This window comes from Numida meleagris, chromosome 5 (genome assembly GCF_002078875.1).
Source record: "Numida meleagris isolate 19003 breed g44 Domestic line chromosome 5, NumMel1.0, whole genome shotgun sequence".
Lineage (NCBI taxonomy): Eukaryota > Metazoa > Chordata > Aves > Galliformes > Numididae > Numida > Numida meleagris.
In genome coordinates, this window is record NC_034413.1 from 65,270,922 (window position 1) to 65,291,042 (window position 20,121).

At 36.4% G+C, this 20,121-nt stretch overlaps 1 protein-coding gene across 9 annotated transcripts in view; it reads left to right on the plus strand.

Moving 5' to 3' along the window:
• Positions 1-20,121, plus strand: part of R3HDM1 (R3H domain containing 1) — a 69,393-nt gene that overhangs the window by 29,234 nt on the left and 20,038 nt on the right. For 5 of the 9 annotated variants that reach the window (XR_002439135.1, XM_021397926.1, XM_021397929.1 and 2 more), the window contains exons 4-13: positions 7,212-7,326; positions 8,987-9,065; positions 10,654-10,713; positions 10,795-10,935; positions 13,363-13,471; positions 13,567-13,662; positions 15,091-15,128; positions 15,211-15,261; positions 15,386-15,612; positions 18,041-18,295. Coding sequence is in view for 8 of the 9 variants with exons in the window: in XM_021397926.1 (XP_021253601.1) it covers positions 7,212-7,326; positions 8,987-9,065; positions 10,654-10,713; positions 10,795-10,935; positions 13,363-13,471; positions 13,567-13,662; positions 15,091-15,128; positions 15,211-15,261; positions 15,386-15,612; positions 18,041-18,295 (1,171 nt within the window). In the remaining variant the exon portion in view is untranslated. Of the gene's footprint in view, positions 1-2,868; positions 2,911-3,362; positions 3,453-7,211; positions 7,327-8,986; positions 9,066-10,653; positions 10,714-10,794; positions 10,936-13,362; positions 13,472-13,566; positions 13,663-15,090; positions 15,129-15,210; positions 15,262-15,385; positions 15,613-18,040; positions 18,296-20,121 lie in introns of all 9 variants that reach the window. The other 4 variants (XM_021397930.1, XM_021397932.1, XM_021397933.1 and 1 more) reach the window with 3 other exon arrangements.

The window sequence follows — 20,121 nt, forward strand, 5'->3', positions numbered from 1 at the left end:
CATGTACAATGTGAATGAGAAAAATGTCTCATTAGAGTACATGGGTATCTTTCCCAATCTTTTTAAGCAGTGTAAGAGTTGCACGGACCTTCTTGTTTCTCTGTTCCACAACTGAGTTCTCTGAAGCCTTTCTTTCCCTCATTCCCAGCTATTTTGGTCTCTTCAGGATTTACCTTTGTTTCCAAAATGTGACTTACTGATTTTTAATAGGCCCATGATTGGATAGATTCTGTTCAGCTTCTGAACTGTTGAAAATGCTTCTGTGGCCAATGGTGATACTGTTTTTCCAGTTTTGATCATTAGTCATCCTCTCCTGTGTCATGGAAAATTGCTGTCAGTACTCACCAGTACAGGACAGCAAGCAACCATAGATCATGCTGGTTTTTCTGTCATTGCAAGGCTATCTACAGTTGTTAGGTAGGACTCTAACGCTTAAGAGGTTTTAAAATCAAAGTCTGATTTAGTAGAAAGGTGAAAACCTGCAGCCTCTTTTGTTCAGGTCTGCCACGAGTCGTGTCTGTCCTCTGGAATGTCCGAGCAGTAAATCAGAAATACGCATGTTACCTTTTCACAAGTTTATTCATGCTCCTGAGTTTGCCTTCTTGTGCCTCACCTGGCTTTAGCCAGTTTCTTTAGCTAGCATAGAATGATAGAGGAAGGCACGGCAGCGTTCCAGATCTGTACTTTGTATTTGGTATAGTTGAAGTATGGGGTAGTAAGGAAAAAAATAGTCAGATGCTTCCTCTGAAAGCCCCTGGTTATATTTGACTGTATGTGTTTGGCAAACTATCTTAACTTCCATTTTTATTTTGCTGGTTGCACTGTGATAATTAGTTGGAAATGAAGCATAGTACTTTGTCTCAGCATTTTTTTTTCCTTAAAGACAAAATCCTGATCAATATTTTCATTATGCAAATTTTTGGTAACACTTGCTTTTAAAGTGTCTTGGTATCGTGCCCAAAATTACTTATTATGGGGCATAAATACATTTTTAATCTTGCCTTCATTAACACAGTGTTTTCTCAGGTTGGGAAAGAGCTCTTTCAGTTTTGTATTTCCAGGCAGAGACCTTGCAGCATAGACCTTTTCTCACATGAATTCTCCCTGCAATCCAACTGTACCAAATCTAGTCTGATGCTATTCCTCACAGTTGCAGCTGGATGTGGGGGCTTGTACTTCAGGATTTGATATTCCTGAACTTATATGGGAAAGCAAGGAATTGAAGCCTGTTAAAGAATTGTTTTACGAGCCCTAAAAAGATTTGGTTGCCAGATAACAGGTCTTAATATGAGGGGTGGGATGACATTCATCTCGTGTGCAACTCTGAGGTCGGATTCATTTCAGTTGTGAGAGTCTCCCTCCTGCAGTGCTCCTACCCCCAGCTCGCTCTCCCCAGTGTTACTGCTATTGGATTGGTCCCTAAAAATGGCCAGGTGCTCATGAAACTAAGCAGCAGAGTATTCAAATACTTTCATTTACTACACTCAGTACCCTACATTTGAACTCACCACGGGTAACTGATGCAGGATTAATTGGATAAGGGTTGGGAAATCATCCTGTTCTTAAAACTCAGTAGCTTGGTATGATGCCAACTTTGCTAGGGATATACAAGGTGCCAGCTTTCCGTAAATTATGTATGCTTTCAGCATAGCTGATAGAAGGAAAGTGTTTTTCAGATGCCAACAAGACTCTGTCTCTGTATTGTTGTAGGTATAGGAAAAGCTGAACTGTCTTTGCTCAGAATCTCAGCAGGTAGCTGAGGTAGCAGTTCAGTTAGCTTTCAGTGCAGCTATTTAAAGTCCTGTTACACAGTGAAATGAGGAATATTTAAATGAGCTGCCCTTCTGCTCTTCACTGATGCTGGGGCAAAAAAGACATTTGATACTTGAGGAAAGTGACAGAAAATAACTGTTCTTCTGTCATAGCTTTTCATAAAAGAGGGAATATTGTCCGTTAAACAAGATTTGAAACCATATTACAAATGTTGTTTTCCTCATACAAGTATCAGGCTTACTCTCAGTGAAACCAGTTGTATGAAAGGCTTGTATATTCATCAGTTTGAGTTCTGTAGTGAAACCAGTACTTGCACTCAGTGTTGTAACACAGTTTCTCTAGACCTGCGTGGCTATCACGGGAGTTTGTTTAAATTTCATGGTTAAAAACCTGTCAAACGCTTCTTTGATTTGAATGTACATTGCAAGGATGCATACTGCCTCAAAATTGTGGTAATGTTCTTTTTTAAAATAAACTATTAATAAGAGAAGGATTCTCGGAAAAGAGAGCATATTCGTGGATGCCAAATTACTTAACTAAAGCAAAACTTTTGATCAGCAACCCATTTTAGAGTTGTTCTTTATGGCTCCTAATCTTTTAATTATCTGTACAATATAAACTAAATAATAATTAGAACGTATAATAATTGCTTTATAGAGGCTTTTTTCTTTTCTTCTCCCCTCTTCTTCCATACCATCATTTTTCAAGATAGGTTTCAGGAATAGGAAGAAAATTAATAAACTCATGCTACCAAGGAAATTAGGACATGAGAATTTTAAATGTAGGAGACAGCAGAGAGTATACACTGCTTGGATCTTACTAAGTGAGATTAATGCTTACTATTTGTTAGATTTCTTTTGCTACATCTTATAAATATCTTTTCTTATAAATGAAGAAAGAGAACTTGAGAACAAGCACGATGAAGAAGGGAAAGCATACAGTCCTTCAGCCAAAAGCACCTGCTGTCGCTTTCACAGACTTGACCATCACATCAGTAATAACTGTTCAATCTTTCTCTGTTATGCAGACTTTTACGTGAATAAAGTTGAACTATTAAGTTTAATATAAACCTTTTCTGTTGTGCCTATCATTCAGCGGCCAGTGCAGGCTTTTGGACAGACAGCAAAAAGGTCGAAGGTACAGTAGACTTGTGTGCTGGCATGCTAAGGAAGCCCTTCGTGCTTGATATGAAGCCTTGTTACGTTGTGAAAAGTGCCTTTAGTTTTACCCTTTCTTTTTTGGCGATGAAGCTTTGTTTTATTCTGTTGGATTTTCTTGTCTTGCCTAGTTGTCTGCTTTTGTGATTTGCCTTTATATTTTTGGTGGCTTTTTATTGTTATGGACAGAAACACTTTCCCAAAGATTTTATTTACTTTCCATTAGATGTGCTCTATTGTGCTTGATAGTGCCTTCAAAACTGCGATTGCTTTGGTATTTTCTTCCTAAAGGAAGTAATTTATTGAAAATATTAAAAATGCTGTTCTCAGCCAATTTGTTTTACGTAACCTGAATGGAAAAAATAACGGCTTCTGGTATCTTTATAGAACTTTGATGAGCCATAGTTTTTAATTTTACATACTTTCCTTTAGTCAAACACAAAGTTAAAGTTAGTTCGGAGCCTTGCTGTATGTGAAGAGTATCCACCACCTCCTACAGCTGAAATATCACAGGACCTCCAGGTAAAAGTCACGTTACTGAAGTTTCTGAAACAATTTGAAGTAACTTAATATTCAAAAGAAAGTCTTTTGGGTGCTATTTAAATATGTAGATACTATAATTAATTTAAAAAAAAAATCAGTACAGCTTTAATAGAGATGGTGCTATCTGGTAAAGAGTCTGCTGCTGCTGAATCTTCTGAACCACAGTGGCTGGTTTTGGGGATGGCAAAGAGGGAGGCTTTGTTAGTTCTTTCAGCTTTCTAGTGTTACCGTGTGCATGGTAGTTAATGCTGTGTGCCATCATTAAGACCTCTAGAAAAATCGGTGTGGTTGATACGCAGCATAATTTAACAACTTTTGATATTTCCACGATGTAAGCAGTTTCAAGTTGTGGTGTTTTGAGTGAATGTATGCATGTTATTAATAATTGCTGGTGATTCTCTTAACGCATGCCTGAGGTATTGCTGAAGACTAATTTGTTAATATTTACTCAAAGAGAATCCTAAATACTGGACAAAATATGTAAAATGCTTTAAAGTCCAACTTCTCTGACTTTAGCTGTATCCTTAGAGTGCAATACTATTACTAGTCCTAGTCTGGGTATGGAAGATGGGCACTGAAGTCATTTTCACACTGCTCTTGTTTTCACTCCTAACAAAAGTTAAAGGATTCTTCGTGTCTTCCTCACAAAGCACTGACTTATTTTGCTGTTATTTGAAAAGCTTCTGAACTAACTATTTGTGAAAAGTCTCACTTTCCCTAACAAGCAAAGAGAACCAGTAGGAGCGGGTGAGAATTTGTTGCTGTGGGAGATCCATTTCAGTTTGGGGGAGTGAAGGAGAGTGAGAACTCAAACTAATTAAACATCATAAGAATGAGCCACAAAGTATCTGTCTAGGTTTTGTTCTTGGAACCGAGAAAACAGTGTTTTTCCCAGTCCTTCCATAATATACTTGAAGAGTTAACTGGAGAAATTTTGAAACTAGGCCAGCTAATTTAATAAAAAATCCAAGCCTTAGGAACAACAATACAGCATGTGTAGTAAGAGATAAAAAGACAACAGAAAAATTGATGCCATGTAGTGTGATTTATAATCCTGTAATGTTTCCTGTGAGGCTACCAGAACTGACTAGGAGATCAGGCTTAGTTGTTGAGGCTTGAAGCAGTAGGGCTTAGCTGTGTCACTGCATCTTCTTCCAAGAGGAGAGAATCCTCATTTGATGAGCTGTTCATCCACAGCATATTGCAAATGTAAGTCAACAGGATTTTTTAGACCTCTTGCACTATATGACACCATATATTTAATGGTTTAAAATCACAGACTCTTACAGTAAGCATTCTCTGCAGTTCCCATTTGTTGCAATGTCTTGTGGGAATCTCAGCTACATATATTGCAAAGTCCTTATTTTTTCTTTGTAATACACTGGTTCTTTATTCTTTTGCTGTCTTTTGTCTAAGTTTAGGTGCTGGGATTGTTCTGATTCTGTACACTCTGATATATGAAGTACAAACACTAGCTAAGGATGATCATTTTCAGCTCTTAATAAGAAAAAGCTGGTTTCATGTCCGTGATATTGATATGGATAACGAGCTAATTGATCTTTAAAAGATTGAACTTCTGTAACAAAATGAAACAACCCAGAGTGGGAACATGAAAACAAAAGATGACAATCAACAAAGAAACAGCAAAAAAAGGGCCTGTAATAATGGTTAAATTGACTTGTGTAAATTCAGGTTGTAGTTGATTTTAGAGAGTGCTGGTGAAAGCTGAGAACCCAGGACGTAAATTCTTTGAGTAATAGCTCTGTAACACTTCATCACTCTTCTTTCTTTATTCAAGTGCATTAAGCTGGAGAAAATTTTCAGATTTTGATGGTTTGGGTTTGGGATTTTTTTTTGCTTTTTGGCTTTTTTTTTATTTTAGTCGAAATTTGTTGATAATTCCTGCTACTACAATGAGGATTTGAGATAGGAAGGTCATTTGCTTTACAATAAAGAGTCTGTTAAATCAGTATGCTAGCAGAGACCAGCTATCACTGTAGTGGGATTAAATGAGAGTTCTAAGAAATAGAAGCTAAAATACTTTTCAGTGGCTTTCCCATGAAGTAGGTCATGCTTAATTAGATGCTACAGTTTTTAAAGCATGAAATCACAAGAAAATGCCCTTTGGTACACAGTTCTGTATCACACTTTGAAGTAGATTGATGGTAGTAGAATTGGCTGTTCAGATGGCTCTCCTTTTTTTAGCTCCTGTTGCGGAAAGAAGCATAAAAATGATTACTTGTGCTGAAATCCTTTGACTGAACTATTGCTATAGGATTTTTACAAAAACTTTGGCTATATATACTCTAAACCTATCCAATCAACCTTCTAATAAGAGAAAATCAGACTATGAAAAATTTTATTAATTTACTTAATTTTGTAGTGTTTTGTAAAATGGAGAACAGTATGTTATGTTGGTAGATCTGAGTCACAATTAATTTCTTAATATGACAGTCACCACTCTACTTTTTTTCAAATAGCAGTTGCATAGCTGCTAGGTGAACAGTCAGTGTTAATGCACTTTATAGTGACAAATAATTTGTGTTAGTGGAGGCTGTGCAGAGAGGTGTTTGCACGTGAAAAAGGCTTTAGCCTTGGTAAATCCCGACTATGATTAATTCTGGCCAGCTTTCATGAATGGGATCAAGCCTGTGGTGTGACATATTGGGAGAAGCTGATGGTGGGTGCTTGGATGCAGATAAGAATGGGCTTTGAAGGAACAGTGAGGACTCAAATGGGAAAGGATTTGGTGCGGGATAGAAGAGTGGTAGGCAAATAGTTGTGGGGCAGCTCTGTGAGCTGGGTTGGGAAGAATTGGATCTTCTGCAATGAGGTGGATAACAACATAAATTCAGTTATCTCCGGGGAAGCAAAATGGACGTTTGAGAGGCTTCCAGGTAAAAGGAATGGGGAAGTGCTATTACAGGACACGACCAGTGGTCCACCTGTTGGGACCACTCCAATAAGGAATTTGTCTCCATTTCTCTCTTCTTACTCTGTTTTTGCTGCATGAGTTATCATAGTCCTTCGTTAGTAGTCTAGTTAAAGACAAAAGAGGCACAAAGAACAAAATGATACCTGTCCACTAGTTAAGGAACAGTTATGTCACTTTAGTTTAAGAGGAAAGCTCTGTTTTGCTCTATCTGGGAAACACTTTTCATGATAGTTCATGTACTTGTATAGAAATGTGGGTTTTTGAGATGACTGCACTCGAAGCTACTTTGTCAAAATACACCAGAGGAATCTAAGCCTTGACTGCATTAAGGTTTGCAAATTTAGCTTTGCTATATTCTACTCTAAATATTTCTTTTTTTGTGTGAATCTGATAATGCTATCTTAGAGATTGAAGCATTTGTTTTATTCTGCAGTGGAGGGGGAAACATTGTAGATAATGCACACTACCTAAAAACATAGATACATAATATTTGTCTGAAAAGTGGAATATTTTCTTTTTGTCTCAAGATACTTTAGATTCATTTTGAAATAGCATTCAGAGCCTGGAAATGCATCTAAATTCTAAAACACATATTACTTTCTATGTCTTCTCTAGTTTTTGATTCACTTGTAAGTAACTTCATTTTGTTTGGCTAGAGTATATGTGTGATCAGAAAGAATATGAAAACAGTTATTTTCCTTGTTACTTCTTCATTTTTGCAGGTGACATAATACAGAAAGCTCTGCTGCAGAGATATATTGTTTGAAATAATTTCCATGATGACTAACTTTTAATTTTGACAGGAGAAAATTCAAATCCAGTTGTCACAGTGTTGTGAAAAAGAGGAAAAGCCTGCAAAAGATGAAACTGAAAAGGAGAAGTCCAGTGATAAATTGCACAGAAAAATGTTATCAAGAGGTTTGCTATCCGTCATTCTGCTTTTAATTTGTATTTTTAGATCACTGTTTTCAGAATTTATTCATGATCTTGTCTGACTTTTTTGATAGGAAAAGTTTTAGGAAGAGTTCTTTAAATGTAAAAAAATACATTGCTTTCTTATGACTAAAAACTCATTTCTTCATCGTTCCACTGTCTAAGAGTGCCCTGTTTGCATGAACCACGAGGGATTTTTGTACATGTTAATGATTAATATTTCATTGTATCTTGTTCACTTGACTATATGATCGTTCACACGCACACTTTTGCTAGTTTCTAGATTTTTTTAAAATCTTTTAAGGATTGAACTCGATATGTTAAAATGACAAGTATTATGCATGCATGTTAATATTCTGCAGTCTGGATTGAAGGTCTATTCTATGTGGAATACAACTGCAGGAATGAACAGTAACTGTCTCTGTCCGTGTTATCTTTTGCCACGTTTATTGCATGTAAGTTGGCAATTCATTGAACAGCTCTTGCGTTGAATAAAGGAGACAGAAGTCTTATCCAGACATCTTATATCAACCATTATGTAGGAAGTATCTTTAAACCTAGTATTCTTTTCATGAGGCTGCTAGCACTTGTTTGTCTTGTGTCTCTCAGTTCCATGAGGCCTTCTTCATGTGACATTTCAGTACATCTTGTCCCAGCTGGCAACCAGGTATTCATGAAATAAAAAGCATCAGAGTGCAGAACTTGGCTGCACTTATAAATGTCAGTCTTCAATAAGACTCCTTAAGAAACAGATATGTTGCATTAGAGCTATCTTGCTAGGCTTTGCAGTGCATGCCCACCTTCTAAAAAGTGCTTTTGTGCTCCGTACTAAGCACGAAAAGGCCTAGAACAGCAAGGGCTGAGACACCCGAGTTTGAGCTGTGCCTACCTTGGGCACAGGTTGACACTTACATAGTTCTTGAAAGAAGTCTAGTCCCAGAAATTATTAAACCATCTCTAGCTTATAATTTTGAGATCTGTAACTCTGGAAGGTGCTGGTGAAAGGCAAGTATTTCTTTCAGTGACACAAATTGTAACTAGGAAATATTTTATTCTTGTTCTGGAACCGGAACAAGACAGAAGGCTGTGGGGAAATTTCTAAACATTGTGTTGTGGAAAGCAAGACCAATAAAATGAAGGTTTTTAATACTACAGAATAACAGTAGTGAGGGCTAAACTGTTACATACTGAATTACAGTATTTCTTTGGGCAACATCCAGTCTTTCTGTATATCAGCTACTGGTCCATGAAAGTATATACAACAGTGCAGTGTCATATCTGGAAAAAACTTGGATGGTCGATGGAAATGAGATGACTCAAGACAATAATATTATAATATATAATATAATAACTATAATATACTCCTTCAAAACGTAAGCAGTTTGTTAATAGTTTGGCAGTGTTACTTAATCTTTTGCCTTCTGTGCTACAGTTGAATTGGAGAATTCAGAGAGACATAGGGTTTTCAGCTTTGTTTTTTTACTTCAAACCTTTTCTCTGGAAATTGCAAGCGTTTAATTTGGAGTAACATATGTACTAGTTAAACAGTATTGATCCATAAATACAATGTTCATCAATAATTGAGAAAAAATATAGAATTTTTTTTTTCAAAATGTAATTCTGCTCTCTTCCACCCTACGTTTAGATTCCAGCCAAGAGTACACAGATTCCACTGGTATAGATCTTCATGAATTTTTAGTAAATACATTAAAAAACAATCCCAGGTAAGCATCAGCAAACTCAGCTTGCGGTTTTTCTGTCTTTGGTATGTTTTGTTGGTGTTTGTTTGCTTCTTTTGGTTTTCCTTTTTATTATTATTATCGTTATTTTATTTTCTTCCTCTTAAATGTTTATCACTACATCAGTTACTTAGCATGTTGTTGTGAAGACTATCTGAAACACCAACCCACTATAATTTTTGTGTTATATGAACACAGGTTCAGGACACTGATTTGTTGTAAATGCTTTTCATGTTTAATGAGCAAATAATGAGTTCTGTCTGTCTCTTCAGCTCTACTTGAAGAGACTCCTAGTACTCTTTAAAATTTGTACTTGTTTAACATCTGCTTGTTGGATACCAAATTGCCTTCTTTTACTTTAACCTACCTTGTACTGAATTTATAGACAGTTTCTTTTAATATGTACTATATAAACCATGAACACATGTATCTTCAATCTTACACATCAGAAACCAAATCTGACCTAATCCAAGTCCATCATTTGTTAGGAAAAGTTGATGTGGTTCTGTTGCTTTGAGGTTTGCAGTACACTGTCTGTCTGGTTTGTTCTTTCCCTCAGCAGAGTTTAATACTAGATCTGTGGCTTAACATAGAAGGCAAGAAATGAGCTTAGTGGACTTGTGTTGCTATTGTGAAAGATATTCCTGTTATTTGTTACTTGCTTACATTATAGTTATGATTTACAGTGTGATAATGTATTGATATTCCATTTTATTGGGGAGGTGGGGGAGGGAACAAAAGAGAAAAGATTATCATAATGGACCAATGCATTTTGTCCTATAGGGAACACATTAGAAAAATTAGAAAGCACAGGCTTTTATTAGACTCTTACTTCGGCCCTACTGTAAGTCATAAATCATCCCAGTGAAAATAAGAAATTTGTAGGCAAAGGCCTGCTGAGGGTTCACCTGCTATCATATTACCTGATGTGTGCAAACAATGACCTGTGGGACTGTTAGTTTCATTGTATGCTAATGAGTTATTGAAATTGGCATATGCATTTTTAAGATTATTTTATGGTGTTTCAGCTAATACTCATTTCAGTCACCTTGAGTTTTAGTTTTTCATATTCTCTTAACATCTCATCACATTGCAATGTGTGCCAGCTTTTATCTACTCAGCTGTAAGTATGCTGTAGGAATGCCTTCTGTTACCAGCACCTATTCATTCTGTTTCTCTGTGATCCTGTGATTCACAATTGAAGGGGCAGTTGAGGCTTCTGCAAATCTTGCTACCCATGCTGACCAACAAGAACCAACCTAGTCACTCTTTCCCTTCTTGAGCCTTCTCAATGACTGTACTTTCTATTGACAGTACTAGGAAGAGATTACTTGGAGGCTCTTTGTGCTATGATTTCTGAGATGAGAACAGCGTGGGTTCAATAAAATACAGCTTAGTGGAAAATGAATACTTTCTCCTAAAAATAAATGAATACTGTATTAGACACTTGATGGTTCTATTTATAGTCTTCCATCATTCCTTGATCATAGATACTATCTGTGTATTCTTAAGATGAATACAGCTGGAGTTATTGGAGTGTCTCATATGTGAGTTGCTGTGTTTTTATTTTCAGGGACAGAATGATGCTGCTGAAATTAGAACAGGAAATTTTAGATTTCATTGGTAATAATGAGTAAGTACTGTACTCTTATAGGAAAAAAAAACTGAAGAGCATTCCTGTTTATTTAATAAAGCTACTATTCCTTTCTTCCAGAGCTCCACGAAAAAAGTTTCCCCCAATGACATCTTATCATAGAATGCTGTTGCACAGGGTAGCTGCTTACTTTGGATTAGAGCACAACGTGGACCAGAGTGGGAAGTCAGTCATAGTAAATAAAACTAGCAATACAAGAATGTAAGTGTAAAAGTCTTGGAAAAACTTTATGGTACATAGATTTAACTCTTGGGGTACATTATGCAATGATGCTGCATCTGCAGCAGTAGGGGTTTGTCTGTTCATTGGGAAGCATGCAGCAGGGAGAGGTGTTCTGAGTGCTACATAATAGTGTGATCTGTTGCATGTTTAAAGATTGAGCAATAAAAGTATGCTGTACCGTAAGAGTTTTCGTTGGTTTTCTCACAGAGATGCCCTGTGGACTGTTTCCATAAAATATGAACTTATATCAGCTCTTTATCTGTTTAAAGATTGATACCAGCTTCAGGCACATCCTTTCATTTGGAAAGCAGGAACAGCCCTTATCTTACAAGAGGGCCATGTTCTGATAGGGTAAACAGAGGGGAAAAGACTTGCTGAGCTTTGGTTTTTGTACTATAAAAATCTACTGCAAAAATTCAGGCTTTGAAATCTGTTGATGGAATAACACTGGCTACAAATCTCGCAGCCTCAGAAAGTAAATGTAGCAAGGAAGGCAAACAATGGAGGTGTCAACCAGGTTATTAAGTCTGCATGCTACTTTTTTGTGATGGCTGGGGAGTTCTTGGAGAAACCACTAGAAAAAACTATTACAAAATACTAGCATTGGGATCACAGCATCACCAAATTCCATGTGTAGTTGATGCTTTCGTTCTAAGGACCCAACTATTCTGTGTTCTGCACTTGCTTTGTCTCTTCCTTCTCTCACCGCCGAAAGATGAAGGGCTAATGTGTTGATGTATTAAAGTTTTGTGTTACCTAATTTCTGGTTTTAACTTAATAAATTTGCATGACACTTTTTTAAGTACTCTGATATGAGCATGAAAACAGGAGTTCACAACTCTTGCATCCTAATCCTAGACTCTCTATGGCTTTCAAGGAATAAAATCTAATTATCCACCCTAATTTAAGAGTCAGTAGAGCTGAAACAATATTCCATACTGAAACTTTACTTAAGCAGATAGTTTCCTTCTCAGAAGTTATTAGGAAATTATATAGGGCCTAAATGTTAGATAAACTTGTCTTTTTGTATTTGTTTTTGGTTTGGCTATACATTCTCTATCAGAAATTAATTACAAAGGCATACATTTCAAATCTGTTGTCTTTGCATCTACGAGCATCCCTAGACTGAAGCTTCACACATACAAGTGTGGAATAAGAACTATTAAAATATGATTCTTGTTTTTTTTTTTTGTTTTTTTTTTTAAATTACTGCTTTTTTTAACTGGCCTCTGGAAGCCCCACGTAGGTGTAGTTACTAATTAGCAGGCATTTCATCCAACCTGCAGACAAGAAGAGTCTTAATGTTTTCAGTATTCTTATTTTAAATCACTTCGGATATAAAATAAGAATTTAGAAAGAAAACCTTGGAGATCTGCTCCATGTTGAATAAAACCAAACTTACCTTTTCCTCATAGGCAGATTCCCGGCTCCAGCGCCGATCAGTGATGTTACTGACATCAACAACCCAGTGCATACTGGGACGTCTCAGTGGAGTGGGAAGTTGGTGATTGCAGGGCAGTAAATTCAGGGACCTTAAAAAGAAAGAGGTAAGACAGTCTAAAGGTTCTCTGAAATGCCTGCTAATTATGTTTGGGCATCCAGTAACTAATAGTTAGGCTTGGCTGTTTTACAGAAAAAGATCTCCTGATTTTTATATAAATGCCCTGAGTAATAAGTAAAGAAACAGAGAAGAGTACATAGACATTTTGTCTTTCAGTAGGCAAATTTTTCCTGATTGTCTGAGAAAATCTTACTGTAGTACTAGTTCCATTGTCTAGGTAGTTGGTATCAATTTTGATAACAAAAGTTTGCAAAATATTTCACTTCCTTTCACAAAGCAGAAAAAGTATCAAAAGATTGCTGCTTCCTCTTACTTTGATCTCATGAAGCTCTTGCTTGCCCGCACTGTTGTGTCATTCTTCTTCTCTTGTTTATTTCTACTTAATTATGTTTTAGAAGCTTCTAAGTCTCAATGCTTTCTCCTCTGTATATCTCCTTATCATCCCTTTTCCCTTGAAATGAATTCTGAGGTATATTACAGCTCTAGCAGAAAGCACCTATCTTCACTTCCGTGCATGCCCAATACCCATGGCATGGCACCAGTCTGGATTCAAGAACACTTCTGGTTCCCCAAGGGCATGTGGTTGCTTCCCACCTTAATTGGAAACTGAAGCAAAAGCTTTGAAGGAGGAAGAGATTTTAAAAGCAGGTTTGTTATGCATCAGGAACAGGAGTTGTCAAGTGTACACAACAGTATGCGTTTTTGGTATTTTTCTCATTGCCTCAACAACCAAAATCTGTCACTTCTGTTAGACTATTATCTATTGTGCACATTTCAGTTGATTCCACCATGTACAGTGTATTTTTACAAGTCCATAAATTTTCCTTTTTAACAACTTTTCGTAGACCTGACCAAAAGTTTTGTGAGCATATAAAGGATGAGAAGAGTGATGACTTTCAGAAGCGGTACATCCTTAAAAGAGATAACTCTAGTTTAGACAAAGATGACAACCAGGTGAATAAATATTACTTTCCACTTCTGTTTGTTGTATTGGACTATGTATCTGTACTATTTTCATGTGTAAGTTGACACTTTATCGCTTAATTTAGATGAGAATGCGATTAAAAGATGATAGAAGAAGTAAATCCATAGAAGAACGTGAAGAAGAGTATCAGAGAGCTAGAGAAAGAATATTTGCACAAGATGTACGTATCAAAGAAAATCTTGCTGTCTTTTGTATGAACACTTCACATACACACATACGCTTGTTAAGAGATGTTTCTTTTCAGGAAACTTTCTATACCAGGAGAGTACTGAGCAGATAATCATTAGTGTGGCTTGAACTGAATTTTTAAATGATATTGAAGTTTCTGGGAAATTATTGTTTTTCTCTCATAATTATTGCGTGAAGCCCACAGAAACATTGAGAATAATTTTCATATATTTTTTAGCATTACTGCCTTCAATGCATTATTTTGACTGTAAATGAAATTTAGGCTTGGTTTTGGTACTGTAGACGTTACAAGTGTTACTGAGAGCAATAATTATCGTTTTTGTTTGCTCTTAGACACAGGTGAGAAAAACCTATTTATTTCAAATGCATCTTCTCACCAGTAACAATAAAACAATTTGAATTTCCACACGTGCAAACTGAGTCAGAAGTCTGGAAGTCCGGTCTCTCTTGAATGGATTTAAGTGGGATGAAAATTCTGCAGCTCTAGTTTGGTTAATAGGTTTGTGGTGTTAATGATGATATGTGAGCCATAGAAATCCTTAACTTATTCCAGAGCATCATATAATGCCACTTAATAAATTATTGTTCAGCCTTGCATTTTTGCAAGTAGAGTTTCTGTTTCAGTCAGTAATCTTAAAAGTAAATATTGTCTTGCAAAGTTGATTGCTTCTAACCAACTTTTCTGATGTTTGTCTGTAGCTCTCACACATCTGTAATACTCTGTAGGCGTAATGAGCTCTGAGAGGCTAATTTGCTGTACCCAGATATTTTCCAAAAATCATTTTGTTCGCCCTAGTTACAAACAAAAAGGATGGAGTCTTAACGTTTTCCTTTTGCATACTGTGTATTGTACCCTTAGGAAGCTTTGTACCAAATGTTAGAAGTCCTTGTTAAGGACAATATAATTGAAGTGCTTAATTGCCTTTTGGATTGTATGTTCTTTTTGCTTTTTACTGTATGTGTGCCTATATGTGATGAATTCAGTACAGTTATTGCAGTAGCCAGTGGTATTACTACACACTGTCAAGCAGAGGAGAAGGCAACCAAGATACTGCTAACAGACCTGCACGGTCACATCAGCTGGATGCTACATGGAGGAAAGGCCTAATTCAAGGAATTGCAGCTTCAGAAAAAATACTGATAGAAATGAATGGATCAGCCCTACTCTAAAGTTAACTTTAACTTTTTATAGATAGGTCTTCTTATACTGGCTTTTCTTCCCCCCGTAACATGGAAATTATTCACCAAAGAGGTTTCAGGCAGTTTTATATAAAAGAAGGCTTTCAAAGTTCATACCTAACAGAAAAGACTTTAAATTGCAATTTATTTTGTTACTGTGCCATAATAGGGGTTCTGGATGCCATTAATACTAATTTCTACACTTTTTTTTGTCACTCAGTCCCTGTGTTCCCAAGAGAATTATTTCACTGATAAAAGGTAAGTAAATTTGCATTTCAATTCTGTTTCACTTTTCTGTTTTCTTAATAAATATTAAGCTATCTTATTAAAATGCCAACAGAATCCAGGAGGAAGAAACTAATAGTACACAACAAAGACGGCAGATATTTAGGTATTTGATGCATTCTTTAAAAAAAAAAATCCCCAAGTATTCTGCATGCATTTCACCTTTTTTTGTTCTTTTCCTTTATTTTGCAATTGATGCTTGTGCTAAAATTTTAGTTTATAACTTGCAGAATCAATAAAGAAACATCAGGGAGGTCAGCCAACAGCCACCAGAGCAGTACTGAGAACGAGATGAAGTATTGTGAACCTCGTCCCTGGAGCAGCACCGACTCTGATAGTTCCATCCGCAGCCTGAAGCCAGCTGTAACGAAAGCCAGCAGCTTCAGTGGGATCTCAGTTCTGACAAGAGGAGATAGCTCTGGAAGCAGCAAAAGCACAGGCAGGCTGTCTGAGACAGGTATTACAAAATCTGTACGTAGTTACACAGCTGTGAAGTACCTTCTGGTTTGATATCTGATGCGTATTGTAGATGTGTGCTAGGTACAGGCCTCAGTCTTGTAGGTGCTCCATGCATACAGCTCCCTCTGGTCGCAGTGGGTGCTGCATGCATAGAATGACTGCTGACTGAGGCCTTCAGTGTGTAAGTGCCTTGGAGAACTAGAATTCACGTTACGAATTAAATGAAGACTTTTGACTTTGGAAGTAGAACTTAAAAATGAATTACTGATGGCTTTAAGCTAAATACAGTACATCTGTTACAAAGAATTTGAGGGTACTTATCAACATAAGTACTTTATATGAAATCAAAATGTATTTGGAGTTCAACTGTAGTTTCATCACGGCAAAGCTGCTTTGTGCAGTCTTAAGAATCTGAGCTGCTATGCTGCTAGCATAATACACCATAGAAACCTATAAATCGTTGTTTGTTATGATCAGTGCCATTGCCAGGATTTAAGTGAATATGCTTAAAGAGTTTGCTTAATTTTTAGACTGCTGAAAAAAACAGAACAGTGGAACAAAGTGTACCGCTTGGTTGTAAGATTCAGAAATTCTGAGAAAAAGGATACTATTTTTTTAAGCCTTTGGGTTTCAAAGGCGAGCTAATATGTAACTAATGTCAAAACAAAATCTCAGAAAGTAAGGATATAAATATTCTGTGAATCAGAAGTGACATTTAGTAAATCTTTCTATTCCAAACGGTAAATAAATTTGATATGAGGTAATCTTGGCTGTGTGGCATCTTGAGTCTTGAAGTAGACGGGTGGGTTACAGATATGCTACTTCAAAATTGGAAGTGGAAATTAGAGAAGAAGAATCTTACTGCTTATCTGTATTGTACTTGGCCTTGCTCTCATTTATAAAAGTTGTTTCTAAGGAGAATTAGTGAATTTTTTTGCATTCTCTGAAACTACCACTACCTTGTAGGCATGCTACCACGCCTTTAATGCAGTAAATAGTTAAACTTTTTTCCATTGTGTATAAAAATATGTTCCAAGAGTACTGCTGCATTTGTTTTGAAACTGTGAAATCATGTACATTCTCAGAAAAGTTTCTTTTTTTAACATTAATTGCAAGAAAAATTGTTCATTTTTTGATTAAGGATGTAATTGGCTTTAACTACGATGACTTCAGCCTAATTTCTCTACATAATCTAGAAGTGGCTGCATTTGTAAAGAAATCTGAGCAAAGTAACTCTGGTCAAATCAGGAGTGTTTTCTGAAGCTGAGATAAATTACTTTGCACAGTTTACAAATTTTAGCTTTGTATTTCACTTTAGCAAAAGAAAAAAAGGCTGACAATCAGCATCAGCAAGTACTTGCAGCTGTACTAATTTTTCATACTAACAAATAAAAAGCTTGCAATTAGAGTGTTTTGTGAAGGACAACAGTGACTTAAAATGGTAGATATATTTTAGCACGGTCTTCTAGATTGTATAGAGGCTGCTAATAAGAGTTATGACATTTAAACTTCTGTATTTGAAGTCCTGCAAGTGTCATAGCAAAGACTTAATTAAAAGTAGGCTGGATTGTATGCCTAGAGGTCTCTAGGAACAGTGCAATATCTATAGACCATTCCATTTTGGGCTTCTGGAAAATTGCTTTTGTCTGCATGCATTGGCTTTCCGAAAGCTCAGGGTCTGGTTCTCCACTGCCTTGCAATGTTTATAGCCGCTCACAATTGTAAAATAATTGCTTTCAGTAAGCTATTTTGTATTCTTTTTGAACTTCAAATAAGACTAATTTAGGTTAAAAATACCATATTACCTCATTTTTCTTCTAGCTGCATATTTTATTTCAGCCTTAAAATTGCCAGGGGAGAGGGGAGGTTGGGAAGAGTGTGTTGGGATTTTTAGTATTCTGCAATTTGTCCATCAGGTGAGACAGATCTCAGACAAGTAGTAGCCACAAAAAAGTGGTCATTCCTTGCATGCAGACTGTATCTGTGTTATCCAATGGCCTGCACGTATGCAGTAGCTGTAGTTTGTGTGTGCATAACTGGTGTATTCAAACCCTTGGGTACATCAGTAGGTATGCATGCATCTTTTTGGAATATGTGAGCGATCAGTTATAAGTACTGTGGTAGAACTGCACTGTAGTGCATGTGCATGTATACAGACATATCTTCTGACCAGAGATCAGGTCTAGAGATGATCAAAGTGCAAAGCAGTGCTGAATTGACCCTTGGTTTACCGAAAGAATCCTATAATGGTTTTCCAGGGGAGGTGAATGGGCAGTTCATTGGCAAAGCCACTGTTTAATGATGTGCTTATGCTTAGCTTTAAGGGTAAGCGTTTGTAAGTGTGTGTGTATAAATATATATGTACATAAGTGAGCATAACGTTTCTGTCTTTAGGTAAAAACGATTTCTCGTTACTCCTTTCCTAGGTTCAGAGTCTTCTAGTAGTGTAGGGTCATCCACGGGTTCTCTTTCTCACACCCAGCAGCCTCTTCCAGTGCCAGCTCTAAGCCAGCCTTCTCATGGCACGCCTGCCGTCTATTCAACTGTCAGCACTAGTAACTCTCTTTCCTTTGATGGTGGCATAAATGGGCAAGTGGCACCTACTAGCACTAGCTTCTTTTTGCTTCCCTTGGAAGCTGCAGGCATTCCACCTGGCAGTATTCTGATCAACCCTCAAACAGGTTGGTATCTGCTCGTGGATGTTCTCGTTAACAGTTGAGAACTTGGGCAAGAATGTGCGAGTGTTTATATAAAAGTTAATTTCAGTGTTGGCCTTTATTTTTCTCTTTACTTTTTGATGTTTGTGTTTGTTTGCTGCATGCAACTTAAAAAGCATGGCTCTTGTATAAAAGGGATAAGTAAACTCACTTTGGTTTTTGCTACCAGTTTTAAGTTATACGTTTAATGTATTGTAATGTTGACTAGTACAAAATACTTCAATACGTCATGTATTATCCAGAATACAGAGTAATTAAAATTCATTTCTTTCAACTTTTTATGGGGAGAAGGAAAAGTCTTTTTTGATGCTAATATAAAACAGTTTCACTGAGGGAAGAGCTCCTAAGCCAGTATTCACATTGCCTTGAAAGAATTCATTATCCTTTGTTTTGTATGTCACAATAAACATTCTTATTTCTGTAAACTTGGGGCGCTCAATACAAGAGAAAGAAATAAGGATGGATTATATGCTATTTTTAAACCTCTGTTTCAGTTTAAAACAAGATTAAGTCAATGTTGGTGTATTTGGCCAATATTTATATTTTTAACAAGTAGGAGAATGAAACTTCATAATGTAGATGCAGAGGCGTGTAACTTCTTGCCTGGTTTAAAAAAAAAACAAACAACCTTTTACTTGGCTTATAGAAGTTAAAGAATGCTGAAGATTTGATTTGACCTTTTCTGAGCATCACCCGATTATATTTTACTTCTAGTGTAAAGCTTTGTTTTCTTTCTAAATGAGGAAATACATCAGGATGTATTTCTCCTCAATCTGTAGATAATTATACTTGAATATATTTGCATGTCCTTTTTTTAAAAACTAATTTTTTCTCATTGCTGTTGTTAAATTAATTACTTATTAAATTACTTCTCTCACGTAGATAAATAATTTTCTTTTTCGTTAATATAAATTGCTGTTCTTATATAGAAAACTAGAAAACTTTTTTGGTTAATGAATCTACATAGTTGTATGCCACCTACAGTTTCTCTTAACTAAATCTCTATTTAAACAATAGCTAATGCTGGTCCTGATAGAATTTGGTTACAGCTGACCGTAGCAGCTAATTTTCCTAGGCAGCCATTGCATTTCAAGGAGGAGGTGTTTGCTATCTCAGCTATAGATTCTGGACATAGCACTGCTGACTTCACTTCTCTAGGCATAATGGGACCACTGCAGATCTTGCATGTGAATTTTCCATTGTGATGTTGGCCATCTGAAGACAGACATGACAGTTTGTGATCAAATTTTGCTAGGAAAGCAGAAGTTTCTAGCATTTGTAGACATTAGTGTACTCTGTGCTCTGCAGTAAATATGAAGGATGTTGGCTGTCATTTTTCATACTATAAGTTTATAGCGTGACTATGCTAAAATCTTTAGAGTTACTCTAAACAAAACAGATAACTGCAGACACTGGAAGGCTACTATCAGTTTGAAAATAGTATCATCTCAAAAATGATACCTTTATGTAGTGTTCTTTGTGTCATCTTTATTACACTTACGTCTACGTCAACATTTTGCATGTGATTATTTTCACTTTCTTCCTCCTGTATGGTCGGTCATTTCCCTGTTACACTGGTGAGACTTCCACATAGCAGCAGGAAAGGGCAGAGAAAGAAATGACTGAAAGTTTTTCATATTGTGAGCACTTTTTACTCAGTCTCTCCTCAGAAAAGCAATGGGATTGTAGAAAGGACTGTTTGATGCTCATTAAAACTAGCTGGACTTTCAAGTTGCGATTCTAACTTAACCACGGGCTCTTGCTAATCTGCTGTTCCTTTGGTTTTTGTT